This window comes from Hevea brasiliensis, chromosome 4 (genome assembly GCF_030052815.1).
Source record: "Hevea brasiliensis isolate MT/VB/25A 57/8 chromosome 4, ASM3005281v1, whole genome shotgun sequence".
Lineage (NCBI taxonomy): Eukaryota > Viridiplantae > Streptophyta > Magnoliopsida > Malpighiales > Euphorbiaceae > Hevea > Hevea brasiliensis.
The window spans coordinates 112182987-112209111 of record NC_079496.1 but is presented as its reverse complement, the minus strand read 5'-3'; the positions used below and the strand labels follow the sequence as shown (position 1 = coordinate 112209111).

Genomic DNA, 26125 nt, shown 5'->3' with positions numbered 1-26125 from the left:
GACGTTGCACTATTTTTTTTTCCTTCCATAAAAGTCTCCCATCAATTTTGTCCTAATCATCTTCAAATACTATAATATTAATTTATTAGTTAAATGATATAGCGAATTTTTTTTTAAATAAATAAATATAGCAAATTTTTAATAATTATTATATTTTAAACATTTTATAAAATATTCTATTAATTTTAGCTAAATAATTTAATTTTGATTTCTATTATGGAATTTGAACTAATAGTTATATATATATATATATGTATTTCTTAATGTGAAAGAAAATAGAAATTATTTTGAACCAGTGGCTATGCATGCTTGGCAGTCAGCAATCCTAATTAAGAGTCACAATCAGGAAAATTTAGGATCAAAGTATTTGAGGACTAAATGGGAACACGATTGATTTGAAGTGTGAACAATTTGAATATATAAACTAAGGACCACCAATGGATTTTCACTTCTTCTAACTTCAATGTAAAAGCTCTTATTTTTATTGCCTTTTGATGTTCACACGATGCATCATACACAAATACAAACTATACAAGAAACCAATGGTTCTATGCCCATCACATATCACACTTCATACTCAAAAATAATCCTTCAAATCATGGGAATTATAAACAACAATGACTAGAAAATTAGTCTTTCTTTATCTTATTTAGACCATGTTTTAAATAATTATAATAATAATAATATTAAAATATTTTTATTTTAAAAAACAAAAGTAAAAATGATATGTATTTTATATTATAATATTTTATTTGGACTTACTATTTTTAGTTTTATTTTTATAAATTCTTATTTGGATTAACTTTATAATTAAAATTTGTATATATAATAGTATAAGTCCATATATTATTTTAATGTGTTTTGGATTCTAATTGTAATAAAATTCTATTTGAATTATGATGGGAGAATCCTAATAAATTTTTATATAATACATAGGTTATATACTCTCTCTTTAGTGTATGTAAATTGAGTTTCTCCACTCATGAGATCAACTAGACCTAGAGAGAAAGATATAACAGTTCTCTACAGGGAATTTATTTGTTTATTGCAAATTTAAAAATTAAGTAATCATACATTTCAAACACAAAGTCATTTCATTATTGTAATTTTAATTTTATATGCATATGCATCCAGTAGTTTAATTCTCTTAACATTTTTTATATATATTTTTTATTTATTAAACAATTTAGTTACTAAAATTAAATCCAATGTGGAAAGTTTATGAAAATTTTTAATGAAATTAATTAAAAATACATTAAAAATTTATTATTATTATTTAATTTACCAAGTATCCCTTCATATCTATTTTATGGTCTATAGAATATGAATCTCTTCTAATTTTCTTCAAAGATCAAATCTGAGTTTTTCAGTGATAAATTGATGCATAAAAAAGGAAAATTATAAATAAATTTTAAAACTTGAGCTACACAGATAAGAAGACTTGAACTCGAAATCTCTCCACTTTCTACTATCAACAACTAATTAATTTAAAAGTAGTGCATGATGTGATTTAATAGCATGGCCTGCATATATATATGGCAGATTAATTTGTCAATAAAATAGATAATGTTGCATTAACAATTCAAATGAAAATCATATAATCAGCAATTTTTAAAAAAAAAAAAATAGCCTGATTGGAATTAAAATTCAAGATTTTATAGATTTGGAGATGACTCCAATACAATTGAGTTAAAATTCATTAATATATTAGCATAATATTTATTTATTACAATACATATATATATATTATATATTTATAATAAAACATATTAAATAATGTCTTTTTTCTTATTTTGGTATATATTGAAAAAATTTTAAAAGAATAGATTGTTTAGATTTGGATTAATAACTCTTTGTGCTGTAATTAAGAGAAGTGCTAATTAGCATATTCATTATAATATATGGAGAGCTCTCATGAAAAGATGAATTTAATAATTTTTAGATTTAAAATTTACATTTAAATTCATGAATTTATTTTATACACTTTAATTTAGATATAAATATGTGATCTAATGGTTATTAAATTCATTCTCATATAAACTCGAATTTATATTAGATGTATCCTATAGAATTTTTTTATGCCAGAGATATTTATTATGTTATTATGCAAATGAAGTCTTTATGCTTATCAAATTGATGTAATATTTTCAATTATTTGGCAATATATACTCCTAATATATCATCCTATATAAATACCTATATTCTTACCAATAATGTCAATCTCAAACATTTAAATTAAAATTCAAAATTTTAACACACACATATATATACCTTAAAAAAATTTGTATATTCATGTAAATTAATTTTTAACATTGTTCAATAGTAACATAATTGCCCTACAAACATTCACCTACTTAAAGCAATTAGGAATTACATATAAAAAATATTATTATATTTTTGTGATATATGTGTATTCCTATATGGTAGAGCTGGGATATACAGAATATAAGGATGAAGAAAACCACAAGAAATAAAAGTGTAATCAGCTTTAATTTAGTGGTAATATAGTGGTTTTTGAGACTATAAAGTCTTAAATTTAAGTCTCAATTAAATCTAATTATATAAAAAAATAAAAAAGATTTTATTTTAAATAAATAAAATAAAATAAAATTACATATTATGATTATTGTCCTGATAATTTTAGATTAAAATTTTTATTTTTCAAAATTAAAGTTAATATAAATAATTTTATTATAACAGTTAATTATAATAAATTCATTCCATATTCATATCAATTAATCCCAATTAATTATTCCAATTTCTTATTAAAATTAAAAAAAAAAAGAAAAGGACAGTCTGCCTTCCTCCCTTGACTATTTTCAAAGCCTTGCGAGGGTGGACTTTGACCTATACTTTTCAAGCTCTTTCTTTTTTCTCTGTGTGTACTAACTGCTACTTCTCTCTGTCTCTCTCTCTCTCTCTGTCTCTCTCTCTGTGTACTAACTACTACTTTTCTTTCTTCAACTTCATAACACCAAGTATCTAATCTATACCTTGGTTATAAATTGGTGGGCGGGCACTTCCTCTTTTCTCTCTCTACTATTCCTTCATCCCACGTGGCCCTCGCATCACTCAATATCTGCCTCTTACTACTTTTCAAAAGTTCCATAACACCCTTCTCTCTCTCTCTCTCTCTCTCTCTCTCTCTCTCTCAAAACCATGGCAGAAAACCCACAAAAATAAGCTCGTTTTGTTTAATTTTCAAATCTTTACCCGCTGATGATCAAACCCACCAAACTTGCAGCCAAATCTATATTATAGCAGCTATTTTTCTACACGTAGCGAGACACCTAGGCCAGTTTATAGCTCCCTCCCCAGGCCAGTTTTCTTTGCTTTCTTGAATCATCCATCCATGGAGATCAAAGGTAGAGACATTATCAAATGACATCAATAAGAGAAAGATATCCGAATTGAGCAGGTAGATCTCTCATGCAGCTGCTTGCATCTTTACCTAAAGCTTTATAGCTATCTATACCTGCTTCCAATTCACATGGATACCGTCTTTTCGATTCCAAGCCAAGCAGACCGTGCCACATATCTCCGATCCTTAATGCAGTCTTTTGGCTGTAATTACATTTGTCTTTGGTTCTACCGGCCGCAACTAAACCAGTGCGTTTCCCAATCTCTTTCTTTCTATGTATATGTGTGTGTCGATCTTATTTGCACATTTTTTTTCTCTTTTGCACAACAAAAAAAAATGTTGCTTATGTTTTGTCCTTAATTTCCAGCTGTCTATACTTCTTGGATGGGGATTACCATGAACAAACCAACCAATCTGGCTCTTCTTCGGGAAGCTTAGCTCGGTGGCTTTTTGATAAATATCGGGCAGAAGCGTTCCTTATTGTAAATGAGTATGCCAGCTACACTCAATCTCTCTGTGTTCTACATCTCTTGCTCTTACATATTTTCTGAAAATGCCTTCTTTGTTTCCTCTGTCAGCCGTGTTCCCGGAATGGCTTTCGGTAATAAACAACCCTACACAGAGCTAAATGAATCTGAACTTCAAAGAATGGCATCTGTTTCTGTGCAGAAGCAATTCTATCAGGTAACAACAACAAAAAGATTGCATCTTCATGAATATCATCAATTCAAATTAATGGGATTTCTGATAGCTAACTTAGTAACACTAAGTCTGTTTATGTTGCAGGAAGCGAGGATCAAGGTTTGTTCACTCGGAAGATGCTTATTTATGTTAAATATATAACAATATATATTGTAGAAAGTTATATGATCATATATATCAGCATTTCTCTCATCGCTTAACATCTTTTCCTCCTTCTTAATTACAGACTGCGGTCTTTATGGGGTGCAGGAGTGGGGAAATTGAAATAGGCTGGTCCAATGGGATGACTCAGGTAAGAGAATGGTTCAATAATCTCTATACGTTTCTGATTACTTTAAAGCTACTTCATGATTAATATAAGAAAAGAAGAAGATATATCATATTCTTGTTAAATTTCAATTGAGTTTTCCCCTTTCAGATTAACATGGAAAATGCGATGAGGAGTTTGTTTTCTGAAGTCGTTATTCCTCAAAAACAATCTTCGCCGAGAGAACTTTCCCATGTGATTGATCCAAATTGGCCTTCATCATCTTCCTCCTCATTGAGATCACTATCCATGGACAGCCCAGATAGCTCTCCTTTTTTGTTCAATGTTCCAACCACATCCCACATACCAGAAGTCCCTCAAGAGACTCCCTCATTGCAACAAATATCAAGCACATCAAGTGCAATCCAACAAGTCTTGCAGTCTCTGCAGCCAGTACAAAGCACAAGTAGACCACTTCAACTGGCCATGCAATCTTTGCAGCCAGAACCAAGCACAACTAACCCACTTCAACTGGCCATGCAATCTTTGCAGCCAGTACCAAGCACAACTAGCCCGCTTCAACCAGCAATGCAATCTTTGCATCCAATACCAAGCACAACTAATCCACACCAAGTAGCAATGCAAACATTTTCCCTGACAAGAAACGTTCAATTACCATCCCAAGAGAGTGAAGATGATGCAATAATAAGAGCCATTCTGGCAGTTCTAGCATCTCCTTCAACTTCTACCAATTCTTCAATAATGCCTAACTCACCTTACCATTACCGGGAAAGCCAGAAAGCTAGTGCTTTCAAGAATTATATAGCCCCCACAAGACAAACGAGACAAAATTTACACAGGCAAAGTATGCTTAAACAAGCAATTACTTATTACAGAAGCTTAAATATTTTGAGACCGGAACATATGCCCGCAAGTCGCCCCACCAACACTCAGTTGCACCACATGATATCAGAGCGTAGAAGGCGTGAAAAGATCAATGAAACCTTCGAAGCATTGAGAAAACTTCTCCCTCCAGATGCCAAGGTGGATATATGACACAAGTTCTTTCTACTATAACATGCACATTCATATATAGCCAATGCAAGTAAAATTTCTCTAAGCATGTGTGTCTATAATATTTAATGCAAGGATCTAATTGCTATATATTAATTAGATTTTGATCTTGATTAATATAGAAGGACAAAGCGTCAGTGCTTACTAGAACAAGGGAATACTTAACATCTCTGAATGCTCAAGTCGAGGAGCTTAGAAAGAGAAACCAGAAATTAGAGGCACAAGTGCAACAACTACCTACAAAAGAAGTTGCAGAAGAAGGCAGTGAGTCCTCAAATGAAAGAATTGAACTCAGGGTTGCACATGTATCTGAATCAACATCAGAAGAACAAAGAATCATCGACCTTCAAGTTGTACTAAGAGGAGAATGCCCTATTCAAGAAATTTTGATTCGGATTCTCGAGTTCTTGAACCAAGTTAACAATGTGAACGTGATGTCCATAGAAGCCAATACACGAACAACAGAATCAAGATCTATGAATCGTGTAGTCTTGAGACTGAAAATTGAGGTATGTATATTATTATATATTTTAAGCTCAGGTTGATGAATGCTGATATGTGCATTTATTTGAGGGTTTTCCTCCATATTCCTTCTTTTTCTCCTACACAAAGGATTATTCTTTCTTCTTCTTCATTTTCTTTTTGAAATTTAATTAGTGAAGAGATTTTTCTGAATATATAACGATTAATGATCCTGGTCACCCATGTCATATTTTTTCTAAGTTTAGGAAATGAGGAGGAAAGGAGGGTGTAAAGTGATAGTGAGAGATTGATTTTTGGTTGTTAGGAAATAAGAAGGAAAGGGTGTTTCATTAAGGTGAAAATAAAATAATAATAACAAGAAGTTATAAAGTGATAGGGATAATTGATTGTTTGGCTTGTAATTTTGTTGAATGCAGGGGGAAGAATGGGACGAGTCTGGCTTCCAGGAAGCAGTAAGAAGGGTTGTTGATGACCTAGCACAGTGACACAGACACTTTTGGACCCTGCTTTTTCGCTTTTCAATTCATATTTTAAATATTATCAGAATGGCAATCTAATTACATTCTTTTCTGGCGGCTCCACAGCTTACTCTCCAATGTCCATATCTTTAAATAGCTTGTATCTCGATAGCCTGTATTTTAAGTTCATGTTTTACTTTTCTTCTCTCACTTCAGGTCTAAATAATACAAGGCGGTAGATTTTTTTTATTTAGATTTGACTTACTGTAAAATTAAGATGTAAAATATATGATAAATATATAAATTTTATATATTTATTTTTTAAGTTTATAATAAATTGAATTTAAGTCAAAAATATATATGAATCCATAATTTTTTAGACCATTCACATGTAAAGATGAGCAATTATGAAGAATTTTATAGTGAGTTTTCATTTATAATATATAATTAAATATACATATATTTAAATAATTTCATATAAAATTAATGAATTTTAATTTAATGATGTTGAAATTATTTTTAGATTATGAAGTTAATAATATTAAAATTGTTTCTGAAATTGTAATACTATGAGTTTAAGCCCCAATTAAAATTCAAGTGCTCAAATTGTCATCTTTAATTAAGTTATAAAAAAAAATTAATAAATGATGTGTCGCCCAAATTGACTGCAATTTTTATAGCTTTGAATGGTGATAAGAAGGATTTATTCAAACATGGTCTAACATAAGGGGAAAAAAGCTAACCAACCTATATAGATAGCTACTTTATTGTTTTTTTTTTTTTTGTTCTCATTAGTCAAGTGCTAAGCAAAAGCTTTTGTTAAAGGAATTCTGTAATAAGTTTGAGTTTGCTGAAATTTCTTCCTCAAGAAAAGAGACCAAAGCAGCTTTCTGCAGCATTGCTTTGACATAATCAAAACCTATATATGTAGCTTTCATGTGTTTCATTTAAAGTAGGGTTTAATTTGCCCTCTCATGCATTTTGGTAATAAGATTTCATTTAATATAAAGTATAAAAATTGGAAGAATTAGACCTTAAAATTAATAAATTGAGTCAATTTATCACAAAATTAATAATAAATGTATTGATTGCTAATTCACTTATATAAATTAGTATTTATTTTTTTATTATTTATTTTTTTCTTTCTTTTCTTTTATCTCATTTTTTTATATTTTTATATTTTGTTATTTAATTTATTTTTCTTTGATATAAAATAAAAATTTTTGTAAATTATATTTTTGTTAGTAAATTATCTATATTATTAGTTTTTAGTAATTTTTTTATTATAATATATATATATATGATAATTCTTTTTAGTAATTTATCTAATAAGTATCTTTTTATATTTAAATTTTTGTTAATATTTTGGTTAATAGTTATTAGTAGTAATTTTTTATAATATTTTTATATTAGTTTTTAGTACTAATTTTTCATTAATAATTTATTATTTAGTAATTTTTGAAAATTTTATTTATTTAAATTTTTTTATTTATTATTTGAAAATTTATTTTTTTTTAAAAAAAATTAGTTACTAATAGCACCCAATTTATAAAATATCTATAAAATTATAAAATTAAAGATACTAAATTTTTTGCAACTGATTATATTCAGTTGCTATTAGTAACCGATTTCAATTGCTAAATCAATTGCTAGTTCGGTTGCTAACAGCAACCTATAGTTTTTTACTAAAAGTTTTATTTTTTTTAAATTTAATTAATTTAGCAACTAATTTAGTTGTTAGTTACTATTTATAATCAGTTTTATTACAACCAACTAAAGCAGTTATTAAATCGATTTGCAATTGATTTTAATAGATTAACAATTGATTCAATCGGTTATCAATTAAAAATTTTTTTTAGTGTTATGCTAGGTGTATTTCATGTTTAAATTTAAAACAAACTGACTTAATTTATTAATTTTAAAATCTAATTAATTTAATTTTTATATTTAATTTATATGTAATTATTATCAGGAAAAAGTCAAATTGAGGTTTTTATATCTAATTCATTTTAATGTAGTAATTGCTAAGGACATCTATAGCAAATTATATGATGTATTTGGTGTATTAAAAAGTAGTGCACTTATCACTCATAAAAATAAAATTAATTATTCATTAAATTTAAAAGTATGAAATCCATTAAGGCTTAAAGAAATAGGATTCCAAAGATGGTGAGTTGTTGGTTTTTTTTTTTTTTTTTATTAAATTACAACTAAGTTTTAAAGTTTAATAAAATTCACAAATTACCCTAATATAAAATTGATAACGATTTAGTCCATATATTTTATTTTTGTTAATAATTTAGTCCTTATATTATACTTTTATTAATAAATTAATACTAAAAATTCTTTCATTAATTATAGAGACCAATTTATTAATAGAAGTAAAATATAATGATCAAATTGTCAATGAAAATAAAATTCAAATACCAAATTGCTATTAAACTTATATTATGGATTGATATGCGAGTTTTGTTAAATCTCATAGACTTAGGTGTAAATTACATTTTTTTAATTTATTTTTTTAATTTTTTTTTAAAATTTAAAATATACTGTGAGCACTAAAAAATAATATCGTCTATAAAAAAATAATTTCTTTCGTAATTTTAAAAAATAACTCCCATATATTTTGTGAGAAAAAGATGTATAAACTCAGGTGCACTCAATAATTCTTAAAAAAAAAAGTTCTTCTACCACTCTCATTATCTTAATTATTATTTTCTTTTTTTATCAAATTCAATTAAATTTAGAACCTATTTGATATTAAAGTTTTGTGTTAAAAAAGCAAATTTTCAAAAAAAAAATATTTTAAATATTATTGAAAAATAATTAAAATTTTTTTTTATTATTTTAGAGTTCTAGAACATATCAAATCTAATTTTAAATTAAATTTTAATATTCTCTAACTAACATACTTAGAATAATATTTTTCTCAATAATATTTTCAATGGCAATATCAAATAGCACTTCACAATGTATTCAACCCATTAATAAATAATATCATAAATCGTAATTGCAATATTTATTTTAAGTGATGATTAAATTTGTATTCCAATCGAATTAACACTTAATCTTTATTTAAAAATTAAAATTTTACAAAAATTCAATTTCATTAATTTCTTTTTATTAATTATTATATTTAAAATAAAAGTTTTTAATTTTTTAATTAAAAGAATATTTAAAAAAAATATAATTTAAATATAATTATATAAGAATTTAATTAAATTCTTCCCTGTAAATAATTTATTCCAAAAAAGCCAGTGTGAGCAAGTTGGTAAACCCATTTGTAAATGTAAATTGGCTTATAAGTGTCTATGAATATATAATCAAATAAATGATCTATTTGAGCTTTATTTAATCACATATATTATGAGTGTGTTGAGGGGCTGATAGGGGAGGAAACAAGTATCCATCAATATGATCTAGCTGGTGACCAAATATATATATATATATATATATATATATATATATATATATATATATATATATATATATATATATATATATATATATATATTGTGTTTCGAACATGGTCAAATTTGTTCATCTTGATAGGGACTTAGACTTCTTAAATTTCCCCATTAGTTCATTCTTATAATATATAATAGAAATTGTGATTAAATAAATAATGTAATTATTAATAAATTTTAATTCAGTAATACTAACGAAGAACGATTTATTAAATTTGATTTCGAATAAGATTCAATTATATCAAAATAATAAATAAATAAATATTGCAACTAGAAACTTCTTGTCCATCAACTATTTTTTTTACACCGGCCACCCTGCCCAATTTTCATCACCAACCTTGTCATCCATGCACCATCGCCACCGCCTTGATTTTAATAAAGTGATCAGCATTATTCAATTTAAAACGACAAGTCAAATTGATTTAATATAATTTGATTTTTTTTTAGTTTGATTATTTATTTAATTTAATTCTTTTTTAATTTATGTTGAAGACTAAATTAATTAAATTTATCGAAATTCACATAACTAAAAATTAATAAATTTAACAGAAATAACTAAATTATTTTAATTTTTTATGAGATTTGGTTTAAATATTTGTTTAATTTTATTTTCTCTCTTATAAAAAAATTAATTTACGTAATTTTATTAAATTTCAAATTAATTTTCACTCAAGTTGAGCCACAAATTGTAAACTCTAAAATCATCTCTACCTATCTCTCACTCTATTCAATTGTGAGTGAATTTGGATTAATTAGTGTCAATTCAATGTGATTTGGATTGAATTTTCTAAGAAAAAAAAAAGTTTTATATTTAATTTAATAATTATTAAATTCGCTTTCACATGAAGTTAATATTACAGAATTGATGATTCTACAAGGAAGCTCTCAATAGTTGCAAGAAATTTCTCTGTCCAAAGAATTTTCCACAGAAGTTACCCACCCACTAGTGCTTCCAAAAACTAGAAGCAAGGGTCTCCTCTAGGCATGGCACTTGCACCATAGAAATCTATTCAATTCAATCTTTTTCTAGTTTTCTTCATCTCTCAATTTTCATACCTTTCCAACTTCTTATTGACTTCAAAAGTTGACGGATCCCACTTCTAGAAACCAGCATTTGTCTCCCAAAAATCTTCTGTATCTCTGGCTAATTTTCTTCCTCCAATCATGACGCATAATCTAGACTTTATATATATATATATATACATTCAAGTCCCTCTCAAGCTAGACTTGCATGGGACTTGTATAAACAAAACTTGAAGACCAGTGTCTGATTTCTGGAAACAAAGGCAAAATATTTTGGTCAGAAATTTAAAACCTTGCAACTTGCAAATACATCCTTGTGCACATTTACAAGCTATTGCATATGCATTTTTTCCCAAAGTCTACTAATCAAGAAAATCTAATCTAATTAATGTTCAGAATTACAAACAAATTCTATAGGGAGATTGATGGAATGAAGACTCGAATCTGCTAAGTGAGTAATATGCCTTCAGTCACTGAACTAAGCAATAGTTAATATCTTCATATCTAATAGAAGAAAAGTCCACCATTTCATCGACAAGCAGCAGGATGCCAAATGATTTCTTCATATCTTCTGGTAAAGTAAGGGATAGAATAAGAGGAAAATGTCATTCTCCAACATGTAGTTTTCTTTAGTCCACTTGCCTAAGTGACAAGGCAAAGGTCATCTGAGCATGCAAAGTTGGACTGTATTGAAACAATTTTTCTTGAATGGAAAATTAAACAGGTTGAATCTAATGGACTTTGAATAATTGTGACATGTTACGTGCTTAATTGCTACTCAAGACTTGGAGACAAAAGGCAAGGGCAAGGTCCAAACTTGTTAAATTGGATCCTACACCTTTGAAATCACTCAATACAGTTTAGTTGGCTATTGTCAATTTAAGCCGAAATGTTTGAATCAAATTATTCTTCTTCATTTGCATCCACAACAAAATTTGCGTTCACTGCTATGTCTTTACCCCGGCACCGATAAGTTTAGAGCTGCATTATCAAGCAGCAGAGGATGCTGTGGTAAAATCTAACAAAATAAAAATTCCATTGAGTAATGAGCTAAGGCTACGTTTAGTAGAACGTGATGTAATGAATGTAATTAATTATATAATATAATTAAAATTGTAATGTAATATAATGCAATTGTTATTATATTTTTCTGTTTGATTGTAAAATAAAAATAAAGGTAGTATAATATAATGATAATTTTTTATTTTATATTTAATTTATTTATAATATTAATAATAAGTGTTAATGGTTGAAGTGATCGGTAATTGAGTGGTAATGGTGACTAAGTGGTGGTGGTGGTAGTAGCAACAGTAGTAGTTAGATGATGGTGGTCGCGACAAGGTGAAGTAATGGTGGTGGTAATTGCCAAGTGGTGATAGAGGTGAAAATAGTTAAGTAGTGATAACGTGATCAAATGATGGTGATAGCGATAATAATAAAAGGATTGTGATGATAATATTAGAAGTAGTGATGATGGTAATAGGGTTAGGGGCCTAAGACTCACTAAAGCAATCGCAGCTATTCACTTCTCTCCTTCTAGTTCTACCGCCCCATCAGTATTGGTTCCTTTAAATGGTCCTAAGTCTTTCTTCTAGGAACTCTAGCGTCTCCTTTGACGAAGGATCCTACCTCCAACGAGAAAGCGCAGTGACTATCCGGTGATAAGTGCCCCAAGCGTCTAAAAGTATCTAAGTAGTGTGATCATAAGAGTGATGGTTAGTTAATGGTGATGATAATATTGATAATAAAAAAAAAAAATTAAAACAAGTAATTATAATTATTTTATTTTAAATATAATTAATTACGTTACATAATTATCATTTTATTACGTCTAATTTTTTTGGTTATCAAACAATGTAATCAAATATATATTACATCACACTAAATATGGCCTATTATTCTAGGGATCCATTTTGATAGATGTTCATTTGAAACTAACGTGGATTTTAATTTAGTAAGTGAAAAATCGTAAAAATTTCAATATAATTTCAAATACAAATACTCTTTCATTTCAATTTCACATGTATGTGGATGGAGTCATAAAAAAAAAATGGATGATTGCAGATAGCTAAATGCAACAATTGGAAAAATTAGAAGTTCTACTGTTCAAGAAGATGATTAAGGCTAATAGAGATGGAATAGATGATGATAAGAAGATAGATCCCAGCACAAATGAGGCCAGCAACTATAGCTCCCATTAAATGATCACAGTAAGTGGGGACTTGACCACATATTGCTGGCCAATACGCTTGAGAATCTCCATTCTTGTGCAGATAAGCAGCTGCGATTGCTGCAGAATCGATTGAAGCAATTAGGTCACAACATGGAACAGTAAAATATTAGAATCCACAAACACATTAAAACATGCTAATTACAAATTAATTATGTTTAACAGGTAATTGTTTATAGTCTTAAAGCATACTACATCTAGAACAACGAATAATCGCCTGAGCATGCTCTTTGCAGGAAGGGATGCAACGAACAAACTAAGGCCTCTGGCTATCGTTATTACAGATGCTGGTATTTCTGGATCTGGCATTTTTTATCCTGCTGAGAGTTTTGCTCACTTCGTTATCCAAATAAAACTAATTAATTCTAATAATTCATCAGCAAGCAAAAGGTGGTAACGTTTAGAATCATACAACTAACCAGAGTCAACATAGATGAAGCTATAGCGGCTCCAAAGAAAATCTTGTGTGTGAAAAGTGAAACTAGGGTTTCTTTTCAATATACGCGCACCACTGCATGGGATGGAAACATACATTTATGGCATAGTCTGGCATAATTTTGTCCTCCATTGTATAGGCCTTTGGCTTATTGCTTTAGCCTTCTTGTTTCTTAATTCCTTTCCATCTTTATTTCTTGTTTGGTAGTGATTATTAAGGTAGCCAAAATCGAAGAATCTGCCCTGCCCAGAAGGAATGATTTCATTTCACCTCTTAATTAAGTAAATAAATTTTCAACTTTTATGTACAGCAAAAGTTTTGAGGATTCAATTCAAGATTCCTGATCGGATTAGCTGGCTTTCTTTTCAACCTTTGCACCATCCTAACCTTAATCTTAACATTCCATTTCCGGCACTGTCAACCTTTGCGCTCAATCTTTTGATCTGCAAAGTGAACTGTTCCACATTAGACCTAGCATATCAAAAACAGTGAATTCCTGTGGGAAAACACCGATGATGCTGTAAGAAAATATGTGAACAAACAAAAAGAAATGAACATTCTAATTCCTGTGGCAGTCGTTCAAATTCAAGCCAGGAACGTCCTTTCATTCTCAGACTGCAGCAGAAAGAATCGATAACTGAATAAATTCTTTCGAACTGCAAGAATCTAACATAAAACTGGGAAGTCAGTGTATATGATTTATATTTCAAAGTATGCTGGTAAACTATTGAGATTTTTACAGAAACTAAACCATTTGTGTGACAATGCAACTAAATCTTTACAAGTAGTTTTTAACTGCAGATTTAGACCTCATATTGAAACCTGTTAGTAAATCCTCTCCGTTTATCTAGTATCACAGCTTAATATAAGTTCTTGCCGAATCAACGCCAATTCAAATGTTAGCTGCCCCAACTCAACAAAGAAACACACAGTTTCAATGTCTATGCTGAAAAGCCAGAAACTTGGGTAATTAACGCTGCTGTCACAGAACTAATGGACCGCTAATGCCAACTTGTTTTGCATCCGCTGCTTCTGAGAGTTGATCTGAGAAAGCAGGGCCTTGATCTGACTTCCTGTAAGAGTCTCATGCTCCAACAAGGCACTAGCTACAGTATGAAGCTCCTTCCTATGAGTCATCACAATTCTTTTCGCATTATTGTAAGCCATTTCAAGAAGCCTCCTCACTTCTTTCTCAATAAGAAGTCTAGTATCAGAACTCAAGTTTGTTGCATCATCATCATAGTTAAGGAAAACAAGCCCGTTATCCTTGCCCATGCCATACTTTGTCACCATTGCTCTTGCCAGAGAGGTTGCCTGCTCAAAGTCAGATGATGCACCTGAAGTAACTTCATCTTCCCCAAAAGTGAGTTCCTCTGCAACACGACCACCCATAAAAACAACAAGCCGAGCAAGCATCTGTTTTTGTGAGATGCTCATCTCATCCATGTCTGGTAACTGAGCAACCAAGCCAAAAGAATTCCCTCGTGGGGTAATTGTTGCCTTATAAACTGGGAGGGCTCCATCTACGTGGATTGCTGCTATTGCATGGCCACTCTCATGAAAAGCAGTCAGATTGCGATACTTTTCAGATATCATGGCAGATTTCCGTTCAGTTCCCAGGATGATCTTGTCCTTTGCATACTCCAAATGGGCCATTGTTACTTCTTCAGCACCATCAATTGCTGCCTTGAGAACAGCAGAATTGACCAAATTAGCAAGCTCAGCCCCAGAGAACCCAAGTGTTCCTCTGGCAATGATTGTCAGATCAACATCACCTCCCCTAGGTACCTGTAAGTGTCATCAGGGAGCCAAAATTGGCACCAAGCACAATGTTCTAAACTAGCAAAACATACTTCAGAGATATTAAATTCAGACTCAAGTTCATTGATCTAGGTTACTCTTGGCCCGCAGAAGGACCATGATACCCAAGCCCTTCTTGGCCTATCTTTAAATTGACAAGTGCACACCTGCCATAGCATTATAACTCCATGTTTTAGAACTCAAGATCAGTGCAGCACTGAATGCTGACATCTTTGGGGGTAGAATCAATTGATATGCATATAATAATTAACTGATTGCAACTATATACTGCCAAGGTACAGGGATTTCAAACAGGCTGATTTGACAGGGGACGGAATGCAATCAATGGATTATTAGAGTATATTGTAGTTAGAGATAATTAAATGTACACTTGATGGCAAGAGCCCAAAATTTCTTCTCTTCCAAGTTATATCCCATAAACCTTCTCATCCCTTCTCCTTTATTTTTTTTTGGAGCTATTTCTTCAAATTATTTTTTTTTTATATTGCAGGGCAACTATACATGCACTAGACAGCATATATATTGGGACAGAACAGGATGACCTTTGCCAATATTGTCAAACCTTTCAGCTTGGAAGAAAATGTTTGCCATAGCCATTGATATGTTCATATCAACCAATCACAGTGGATGTTCTAAATTTTTTATCTGAAGTCATGTAGTACCTTTGACATGTGAACTTCCAAGATCTGCCGCCGTCCTTCAAAATCAGGTTTGGGGACAACAACATGACAGTCAAACCGTCCTGGCCTTACCAGTGCTTTATCCAATGACTCCACAAAATTGGTTGCAGCAAGCACAACTATTCCTTCATTTTGTTTGAAGCCATCCATTTCAATTAGCAGCTGATTCAAAGTCATTCTAAAGCGCTGTGGATCGTCTGGGCTCCGAGCTCCTCCAAGAGCATCTAATTCATCAATGAATATAATACAAGGTGACTGCTTCTTTGCTGCTGAAAAAAGTTTCCTGATCCTCCTTGCTCCCACACCCACATAAAGCTCTTCAAACTCACTACCACTAGATGAGAAGAAGGGCACACCAACTTCTGCTGCTAAAGCCCTTGCTAGCATAGTCTTACCTGTTCCTGGTGGCCCAACAAGTAGAACACCTTTTGGAAGCTTGCCTCCAAGACGAGTAAATCGCTGAAAAGGTCAAAATTTTCATAAGAAATTAAGACCATGAGGATTGCATTTTATGGATCCATATGCACTTTCAAGTCTGCTACATAAAATAAAAGGAATCTAGGTTCTGAAAGTCTGAAACTAGTAAAGAACAGTTAGATAAAAGACATGAATAAAAGTCAACTTTAGTCACAATGGTTTTAAGTGCCATGTCAAGTCAAGATCAGTATGTGGAAAAAACCAAAATTCAAGGAATTATGGATGTTATATTCCAAATTACCAGCAAGCTAGAACTAAAAAGGAGGAAACCTCACAAGATGTTTCTTTGGGTGGTAATGTGGAGATAGCTAAGAATCTTGCAAGTGTCAATAATAAAGCCAGCAGTTCTAACCTTCCAAAGACCAATAATCCCTATACTAAGCCTGTTCCAGTCAAATGCTATAGGTGTAATGAGATGGGGAACAGGTCTAATTAACGTTCAAAGAGGAAATCTGTCAACATCATTGAAAGACATGATGATGATGATGATGATGATGATGGAATCTATTGTGGACCTGATGGAGAGGATGAAGAGGAAGATTGTGAATAAGATGAATCAACATGCTTAGTGAGGAGGTCAATGTTCATACAAAAGATTGAAGACAAGCCATTAAAAGATATTGTAGAACAAAGGGATCATCTTAAATTTGAATTTAATACTCTTGCAATGCCTTTTACTATGGTGGATGATAGAGAGTTTAAAGAGAGTGTCATGGGGAAAGAAGAGCATCAAGCCATGGAGGTTCCAATGAAGATTGAAATTTTCTCTAACAATTTTCCTAGTGTTTTTGTTAATTTTATTTGTCCAGGTGAGTTTAAACATGCCAAGAAAGAAGCAAGCTCCAATCAATTTTGTTCAAGCCAATCTTGTTGACAGCTCTAATACCAAAATTGATGTAGAACAGCTAAGAACAAAGAACAAAACAAGGACTAATCCTTGAAAACAGAACTAATTCTCAATAATTTTATTTAATCTCAATAATAATCATAATCCAAAACTAATGAATAATAGAAAATTAGCTCTATTTATAGAGCTTACAACCCTATTCAAATTAGGAATAGAAATCCTAATTCAACTTTAATTAGGAATACTAAATAAGATAAATTTGAAAACAATAGACCTAATAATAATAAAATTTCTAAACAATAAAAACTCTTTAAATTTCTTAATTTTATGATAATTAAAATTCTTAAATAAAATTTTAAGCTTTCTATTCTGCATTATATATACCTCAGGATCTCGAAGATAATGAACAATTTCTTCCAGCTCAGCTTTTGCCTCATCAACACCTTTAACTTCTTTAAACGTTATATTAGATTCCATGCTAGGTTTCACATCTTCTTCATAGTGCACTGAAAAAAGAACATCAAGAGAAAAATAGTCAAAGATTTGCAATATGAATCTCAATCACAACTTGGAGCAGCTAGGCACCATCAGGGTGTCACAATAACTACCTTTATTGAGTATTTCCATGATTCCTCTAAATGCAAATATCCACAGACTAATCTTCCAGAATACACCCCAGAGCTTCATGAAATATTCATCCCCTTCCCTTACTTTTATGATATGAATAGGAGCATCAGTGGTCCCTAAAATACAATGCGATGAGAAAAATTGTACCAAACCATCTTCAAGGTAAGCAATTTTGCAAGAATATTATGAGAATGGTAACAGTCAAACTAGTTAATTGAGCCTGAGTTATCCCAACAAATTTTATTATTTTAACCTATTTGATTCTTCAACATGTTAATTTCACGTAGCTTATTATCAAATGTAGATATATTCAGCAATCAATGACGGTTTAGGACATAATGCATAATGAACTGTTATGCTACTAGCCACATTTATTACAGCCATATTTCCATTCAAATTTATAGGAAAGATCATTTTAAGTATTATACAATTCTAAACTGTCCTGAATTTTTTAAGATAGTTATCCAAAAAGCCTGATCAGATCTAATGCATCTTGAATCCAGTCAACAATAATAAACCTGAGAATCAGAAATTGCAGCAGAGAAACTAATATTAACAGCCATCTTGTCCACCAGTCAGGATAAAAATCACAGATCTTTCTTGAACAGATAAGGCACTGGCTGAATGTTATTGTGAAATTTATAGCATACAGATTATCAGTTATTTATTCAATCAATGAAACTAAAACAATCATAATACTTTAGATCATTCACATTCTATAAACCCAAGTCAATCCAACAGTTCTCATTAGCATAACTCAAAAGTTGCACAAATTCCATGAAGAACCCAGAGACAGAACCCTTTAGATCATAATCTGTTAATTCTCAACAAAAGAAACATGAAAGTGGTAACTTAGCATCTCACCTAAAAGATGAGACGGGTTATTCAGTTCTCCAGGTGCCCGCTGTATAAAGAACACTAAAAAAATCAACCACGAAACTAAAACCATCATACCACTTGGCAGTGGCACGTTTATAACTAAAACAGGTAGATGAAATCACTTCAATGCAGGCATATGTAAGGATTCAAGAGAAAGGAGAATACTTACACTGAAGAAATTACTATAATTAAAAGACATCAATTCTTAAAGAAACCAAATATTTTGTCCCCTAAATCATCTTTTATATAATCAAAGATCTTTCTTTCTTTCCTTCTGTGTTTGAACATTACGAAAAAATAAGGTCAAGACTCCAGAAAGATGATTTCTCGTTACCTCATTTCGACTGCGATTCCTTTCCTCGGTCTCCCTTGCCTGCGTTTGCTGATTACTTCTCGCCCCCCTTCTCCTTGCCTTCAAAATTATGTAACTATTGGCAATAGTGCTACATGTATATTGCAGTAAAAGAGAATATAAGGGACGGGTGTTTACCATTTCCAAGAATTGTTGCCGGCCGGAGAGAAATGGCCAACGGAGATGTGGTTTCTTGGAGAGACGAAGCGTTCAGTGAGGAGGTTGGTACGAGAGGGAGAGCAGCTTCTGTGTAGAAGAAAGAAAATGAAAAAGGGCGGGATACAATCGAAGCCTTAATAGCCTATTTATAAAGCAACACCGTTTTAACAGTTTTGCTATTACCATTTACCGAATAACTGCTTCAATGCCTACGCAAACCACCCGTGGAAGTCTGCTTTTTCCTCACATCAACTCGCAAGAGTTTTAAGTTTTTATTGCTTCATATTTTTGTTCTTGCGTTTTAATTATTTAAAAAAATTTAATTTTTTTAGCCCCAAATTATTCAGTTATTGAAAAATAATTCTAAGAATTGATAAAATCAAATTCAAGCCTCCACTTTTTCAAACGCCTTTTAAAAAAAAATAATAATAATAAAATTCATTAAAAATATTAAATTATACTAAGCAAAAAATTAAAATTCACTTTTCATGTTTTTAAGAAGAAAATCACATAAATTAATAAATAGAAAATACACTAAAACCAATATTGCATGGTAGATATGCCTAATAATCTCTCTAATTTAGGAGCTCAATTAGCTACAAGAAAAAAAAAATTGTGGACTTTCATTACTAAACTTAATGTTTGCATACACAATGGGGTTGGACAACATCTAAAGAAATTTGCGCTTGGCCTGCGTAAAGCTACAAAAATTAACCAGCTTACATTTAACTAATGCCATGTGTATATACAAGCATTGCAATGGTAGCTTTTGCCGCCTGAAATACCACATCATATTAATCAGCAGGAAATGGGGATTACAGAATCCCTTTGAAAACTGATTCATACCAGGGAATCTAGCAGGATAACCCCAATCTACAATGTCCTGTAAATCCACACTAAGCCTCTACTGCAGTAACTACTTCTTCATCGGTAGAATCAGGTGAAATGATTCCTTCTACAGGTTCCCCATCAGTAGCCTCTGTTCCCTGTTCCTTATTCGAGCCAAAATCAAGTAGCTTCTGCCTGAGCTTCATCACAAGTTCTTCCCGTTCAACATCATTTTCAGCTAGAAACCGTCTAAGAGCTTCCTTTCCACGGAAATTCTGACCGTTGTAATTGTAAAACGCACCAGCCCTGCCAAGGAATTTGTGTTTTACCCCCAAATCTATGATCTCTGATTCTCGACATATTCCCTTTCCAAATTCAAGTTCAAATTGGACAGTTTTAAATGGGGGAGCAAGTTTATTCTTTACAATCTTCACTTGAACTTGACTTCCTACAGTCTGCAAAAAAAGTATCAGACAGATTGAAATCAGGAACAAAGCACGATGAGAATCAGTGCAATCAATAAATGTATACATGTTGGCTAATTTGAACCTAAAGACCTGCAGGCCCACTCCATCCCCACCTTTCACCATTTGCGCTAAAGCCAAACCAACCCCTCATTTCAGGCACGTGGCTTATGCAGAAAGCATCAAGATCAATTAGAAAACTGGCCCCACCCTAAATACATTGTCGATTTACTGGTACATTAACAAGAGATTTTAGTGGTCATCTTGCTGGCAAAAGAATCAACAGCCATTATCAATCTTCTACATGACATTCTCTTTCCTTTTCAAAGGTGGTGAAAACACTAACATAGATGCAGCAATTGCCAATGCAAAGAAATCAATTCCATTCTCTCAATCACTTTGTTTAGCCCTCTTTACTTTAGCAGTCTTCATAGATCGAGATTATATCCTCGTCAGGTACTCTACACCTAGAAGCATCCTTGCACATCCAGTATTTTGCTTGAAAACACAAAAATATGTCTGGGATCAAATGCTACATATTTTTCTTCTAGGCAATTTCATGACATGATATAATATATTGTTTTGGTCTTTTAATGGAAGGAAAGTAGAGGGCTTGAGGCACTTCAAACCAAGCATGATTCAGATTATTGTCACAGGGAGCCAAAAGCTCATGCAAATTTCAGATCATTCAAAAGTATGGAGTAAAATCACACAAACATTTGTTCCAGGTAGAATTACAAATTCACAAATTGACAAAAAGACAAAATGTCATACCTCTTCCCCCTTCTTTACAAGCCCCACCCTTCTTATGTTTAAGCGCACTGAAGCATAGAACTTCAAAGCATTACCGCCACAAGTTACTTCAGTTGGCCCACTAAATCCTCCAAAGGTACTAATCTTTGACCTCACCTGTATATAGATGTAAGCAATGAGGAAGTATGATTGTTAAGTAAATATACACATCATCATACAGAAATTGCAGACAGATAATGTACCTGTATGTGTGTGCGTATAAATATATAAGACATGAACAAACTTCATATTGAGAAGATGGCACTAATATCAGCAAAAGCAAGGCTCTAATTGACAACTCACTTCATGGCTTAGAATGCTAATCACAACCATGGCTCTTGGATCAAGCTCAGTTCTTAGAACAGTACTTTGGGGGAAGAAAGAAGGAAGGCATAGGTTGCATGACAATTGGGGCACAATTATACTTTTTTTCACTGCAGATTATCAACCCACCAAACTGATCACAACAAATTAACTTAATCTAATGACTTTTGTGACTTCAAAAAGTTGAGGAATTCCTAAGCCCAAAGTAAAATGATAAGTAGATAGGACATCCCCAGTGCCCTCCCCACTTTGCACAGTTCAGCAGAGGATCATCTATTGTATGCAGCCTTCACCCTGCTTTTTTGCAAGGAACCTATTTGCACAAGCCCATGGCCTTCTAGCCACAAAGGAGTAACATTACCATTGTTGAAAAATTGCCCTCAGAATGATAAGTAGATAATGCCCTTAAAGTTCAGACTTAGCATTATGCATTTCATAAGGGAACAAGGATTCATTTGCAACCAAAGATTATGAATTACACAAACAAAGAACTAATTCATACTTGATTTATAAAGATCAAAATTGTCTGTGACAGCGATAAAGAATGGCTCAATTTGCGTAGCGCCTGGCTCATCAATCTAGCTTGCATTGCCATGTGAGCGTCACCCATCTCACCATCAAGCTCACTTTTAGGCACAAGGGCAGCTACCTGTTACCAAATGTAAAAGGTTAAGCTGTAAATAAAGGACTTGAAAATAAATCAGCAACTTCAGTCTAATAAGCTCAAGCATTATTCAATTTCAACCTCCATGCTAAAAAAAACGTCCTGACATGATAAGAACATTGCCTAAGACAGGAAGACAGCAGGAGTAGCGGTGGGGAAGAAAACCGATTCCCTGATTATGAAACATGTAAACATGCTCTAGTAGGAAAAAGATACCATAACTAAAAGAGAAAACTATACCATGTAAAAGTACCAACAACATACTTTACTTACACTGTCAACAACCACAACATCCACAGAACCACTCCTTATAAGCATGTCCACCAGGCTGAGAGCCTGTTCGCCACAGTCAGGTTGTGATAGAAGCAAGTTTTCAGTGTTTACTCCAATGGCCTGAGCCAATGATGAGTCAAGAGCATGCTCAGCATCAACAAAAACACAATAACCTGCAAAAGAAACAGCTGTATCAAGATCCCGCAATAACAGTGAAGTCTAGCTATACAAAATTATTTTCATTTAAAATCCCCTGAAGCAATTGATGTTAACCAACATTTTAATGCTACAGATTGACCAACTTAATTCCTCAAGCTAGGAGAACGTTTCAATTAAACCATCTTGACAAGAGATAATGGATAACATAAATATTAGGTTTTATTATTCCTTCTCCCCAACACCCACCCCCCCACTGTCCCAGCAAACAAATGCAGGTATATTGTCATTGTCAGGATTCAAGCACAGGACACCGATGTGTTGCAATGTATGTCCAGCACATTGTTATTATTGTTATTACCAATGAAGGTAAGAAAAAATATTATAGGAGAATCATCACTTAACCTCCTTGCTTCTGCGCTTCAGCAATTACATGTAGAGCAAGAGTGGTTTTCCCAGAAGCCTCAGGACCATAAATCTCCACAACACGCCCCTGCAAAAAAAATCCAATCCAGGGATTCCATAAGCAGCCAATACCTTATAATAAACTACAGAGTTTGATTCCCACTCAAATATAGGCCAGAGTTTTTGAGCTTAAAAAGGCTCAAAGATAATAAATGTTGAACTTAATAAAGTGTAAAGGAAATATTAATCTTCAATCCCAAAATGGAATTTTCCATAACATTTATCTCCTAATTATTTGAGAGTTCGAAACACTAAGATCTATATGGGAGCAACCCCGAATATTTGCTTATATAGGAGAGGGAGAGGAAGTAATATGGACGCAAAGCAGCAAGGAGTTGGCATTCTTTAGAATTAAGAAATTTTGCAGTTCTGAGCTTCCATAAGTGAGAAATTTTACAGATTTCATAGAAAAATATATTTAAGAATTCAAGGCTTGTACAATTGCATTGGGAAAAAAATTCACTTTCATGAAAAATTCTGGCGTACCTTTGCAAGCCCCCCAGTTCCAAGTGCTATGTCAAGAGCAAAAGAACCCGTGGACACCACTGGAACATCTTTTGCGGCAATTGACCTGCCAAACCACATGATAGACCCCTTTCCATACGTGCTAGTAATCTGATCCAGGGCTTGTTGTAGAGCCACCTCCTTCTTGGACAAGTTGTCTTCACTGGATTCACTTCCATCCGACTTTGATCTTCTTCTACCTTCAAACGTATAGAAGTAGAGACTTGTAACCAACTCACAAATATAAAAATAAGTGCCACATCATTAGTCTAAATCCCAACCAACCAGATTACAAGAGACAAGGACCCAATTACTCACAAGCTAAAAATTAGATGAGTAACCAAGTATCATACAATAAAGCTATTACTACTCAAAATGATATGAAACCCACGTATACACAAGGATGCTCACAGTATCAACAAATTCATTGCTAACCAAAACCATTCATAGTCGCAGAAAATCTAGCTTCAAACGAATAAAACAATGCACATTTTCAATTGAATTCAAATTGTTAATCATTTCAATCCTTGGAATGATTGGTATTACACATATAAACCACAACAACACAATTCCTATCTTTAACTTCTTATGTTTTTCAGGAAGGATTCTTTAATTGTTATAGACAAAGGTCTAGGTACCTGTTAAGTTATTTAGGTCTCTTTTTAACGGGCTAACACTCAAAAATAACAGCACGGCATGAATTTTCAGCACCTTTAGTGGAAAAATTGCAACTCTGAGAAGACATCCCCAATATTCCTCTCCTTAAGACCTGCAAGAAGATCACAAAATGAAATTAATGATAAACTCATAGTTTCCCACAAGGGAAAAAACTAAAATAAGTCAACAATCAAACAAGTGTGGACTAAGTCAAACAGTAGAGCCATACTGATTCGAGTAAAGTTACGTTTGTTTTATCAAGGTTTAAGCAATCGACCACTAAGATTCAGCATTTCTTAAAGTTTCCCGGCAAACAAACAGAGTGCAAATGATCAGATACCACAGAGAGGGGGAGGATAGAGGTTTTTGTAAAGAGAATAAAGGAATGCATTAAGAGAGTAACATACCTCGGGAGAAAGTAGAGCACGTCTCAGAGAAGAAGCGTTTCGAAGAAGGTTTGCCATGGAAGGCTGTGCAAAGCACTTCAGTAATGGAAATTGAAAAAACAATGAAGGTGAAGCCAAAAAAAATAAAAGAAAAACAAATTAGTAGGAGAATATGAAGGCAGCTCAACGCAAAAGAGAGAGAGAAAGACTCTGCTCTGGGCTCTGTTTTTAGGGTTTTAGCCCTGAATGGACTGTTAAAGTTCCCTCCTCTTGTCTTGTGAGCTCTCAACGTCCTGTGCTTTTAAAGGCCTTTATTTTTTATTTTTTTAATAAATTTTAAAGGTCAATTAATTAAACATATTTATCAATTCAATTACGTTAAACGGGTTGATGGGCCTAAGATAGATACCGACAATGGATGAGCCCATTAATGTACATTGGATTTCACTAATGCCGATGCTAATGGGGAGGGAGAGTGCCTATCTCATAATATATTTTAGAAATTTTTTTAATAAATTTTAAAGGTCTTATTAAAAATTTTATTTATTTAAATGTTTTAATTTTAAAAAATAAGTATAAATTTATACTATATGATAATAAATTGTAAAAAAATTATTGTGAAAAATCCATTTGGCCTCACTTCTTGATGAGGAAATTCTCGCCTTAACTCTAATATCTTGTAAAATGGGGAGGGAGAGTGCCTATCTCATAATATAAGAACTCAAGATTGAAGCATTTAATAAGTCTCTTTATTTAAAAATTTTTAAAATATATAAAAAAAATATCTCAATAAAATTAATAATTCAAATGAAATTTTTAATAAAAGTAATAATTATAAATATATTATATTGATAAAAATATAATTTTAAAATTATTTTAAAAAATTAATCTTAAAATATGTAAATTAATTTGAAAATACCATAATTATAAATGAAAAAATTAATCAACTTCAAATTAGCAAAATTTACGTGCCATTAATAAATTTCTATGATTTTATTATTAAAATTTTAGAAGTATTTTTTTCATATATATTTATTTAAGTTTAGTTCTCAAAATTTTCCACTAACAAATTCATCATTCTATTAAAATTAAAACCAATTTATCTATTGTCAAACACTAGTGAGGATTCAGTTCAAACTGAATCGAATCGAATCAAATCAAATTAAATTATGAAAATCGAATTATATATTTTAGAAACTGAACCGAACTAAAATGAATGAAAAATCAAATCGAATCGAATCGTTCTATTTTAATTCTGTTCAAACCAATCGGTTTTGATTTTTAATTAA

General features: G+C 31.7%; 3 protein-coding genes across 9 annotated transcripts; 1 reads left to right on the top strand and 2 right to left on the bottom strand.

The window, feature by feature from the left end:
• Window positions 1–3127: 3127 nt before the first annotated feature.
• On the top strand, window positions 3128–6552 carry LOC110642424 (putative transcription factor bHLH041). 2 transcript variants are annotated; one of them, XM_021794483.2, is made up of 8 exons: window positions 3129–3609; window positions 3729–3851; window positions 3940–4045; window positions 4148–4162; window positions 4290–4355; window positions 4482–5354; window positions 5507–5893; window positions 6284–6552. In XM_021794483.2, the coding sequence occupies exons 1-8, from the start codon at window positions 3491–3493 to the stop codon at window positions 6350–6352; spliced, it is 1758 nt and encodes a 585-aa protein (XP_021650175.2). In that variant the 5' UTR covers window positions 3129–3490; the 3' UTR covers window positions 6353–6552. The 2 variants fall into 2 exon arrangements, with proteins under 2 accessions (XP_021650176.2, XP_021650175.2); XM_021794484.2 differs by lacking the exon at window positions 4148–4162 and having other exon boundaries at window positions 3128–3609.
• A 6540-nt stretch (window positions 6553–13092) lies between these two features.
• LOC110642423 (ATP-dependent zinc metalloprotease FTSH 5, mitochondrial) lies at window positions 13093–19813 on the bottom strand. Of its 2 annotated transcripts, XM_021794481.2 has the most exons (7): window positions 19303–19813; window positions 19147–19224; window positions 18798–18837; window positions 17915–18049; window positions 17691–17812; window positions 15965–16441; window positions 13093–15269 (listed from the first exon to the last, which is right to left on the bottom strand). In XM_021794481.2, the coding sequence occupies exons 1-7, from the start codon at window positions 19303–19305 to the stop codon at window positions 14472–14474; spliced, it is 1653 nt and encodes a 550-aa protein (XP_021650173.2). In that variant the 5' UTR covers window positions 19306–19813; the 3' UTR covers window positions 13093–14471. The 2 variants fall into 2 exon arrangements, with proteins under 2 accessions (XP_021650173.2, XP_058001961.1); XM_058145978.1 differs by lacking the exon at window positions 18798–18837.
• Window positions 19814–19920: 107 nt separating this feature from the next.
• Window positions 19921–25131, bottom strand: LOC110642435 (DNA repair protein recA homolog 3, mitochondrial). Of its 5 annotated transcripts, none has more exons than XM_021794507.2 (8): window positions 24858–25131; window positions 24505–24562; window positions 23776–23993; window positions 23230–23317; window positions 22660–22841; window positions 22234–22380; window positions 21390–21524; window positions 19921–20606 (listed from the first exon to the last, which is right to left on the bottom strand). In XM_021794507.2, exons 1-8 carry the CDS (start codon window positions 24912–24914, stop codon window positions 20220–20222), a joined length of 1272 nt encoding a protein of 423 aa, XP_021650199.2. In that variant the 5' UTR covers window positions 24915–25131; the 3' UTR covers window positions 19921–20219. The 5 variants fall into 5 exon arrangements, with proteins under 5 accessions (XP_021650199.2, XP_021650200.2, XP_058001962.1 ...); XM_021794508.2 differs by having other exon boundaries at window positions 22669–22841; XM_058145979.1 differs by lacking the exon at window positions 24858–25131 and adding an exon at window positions 24680–24763.
• Between the last annotated feature and the right edge of the window lie 994 nt (window positions 25132–26125).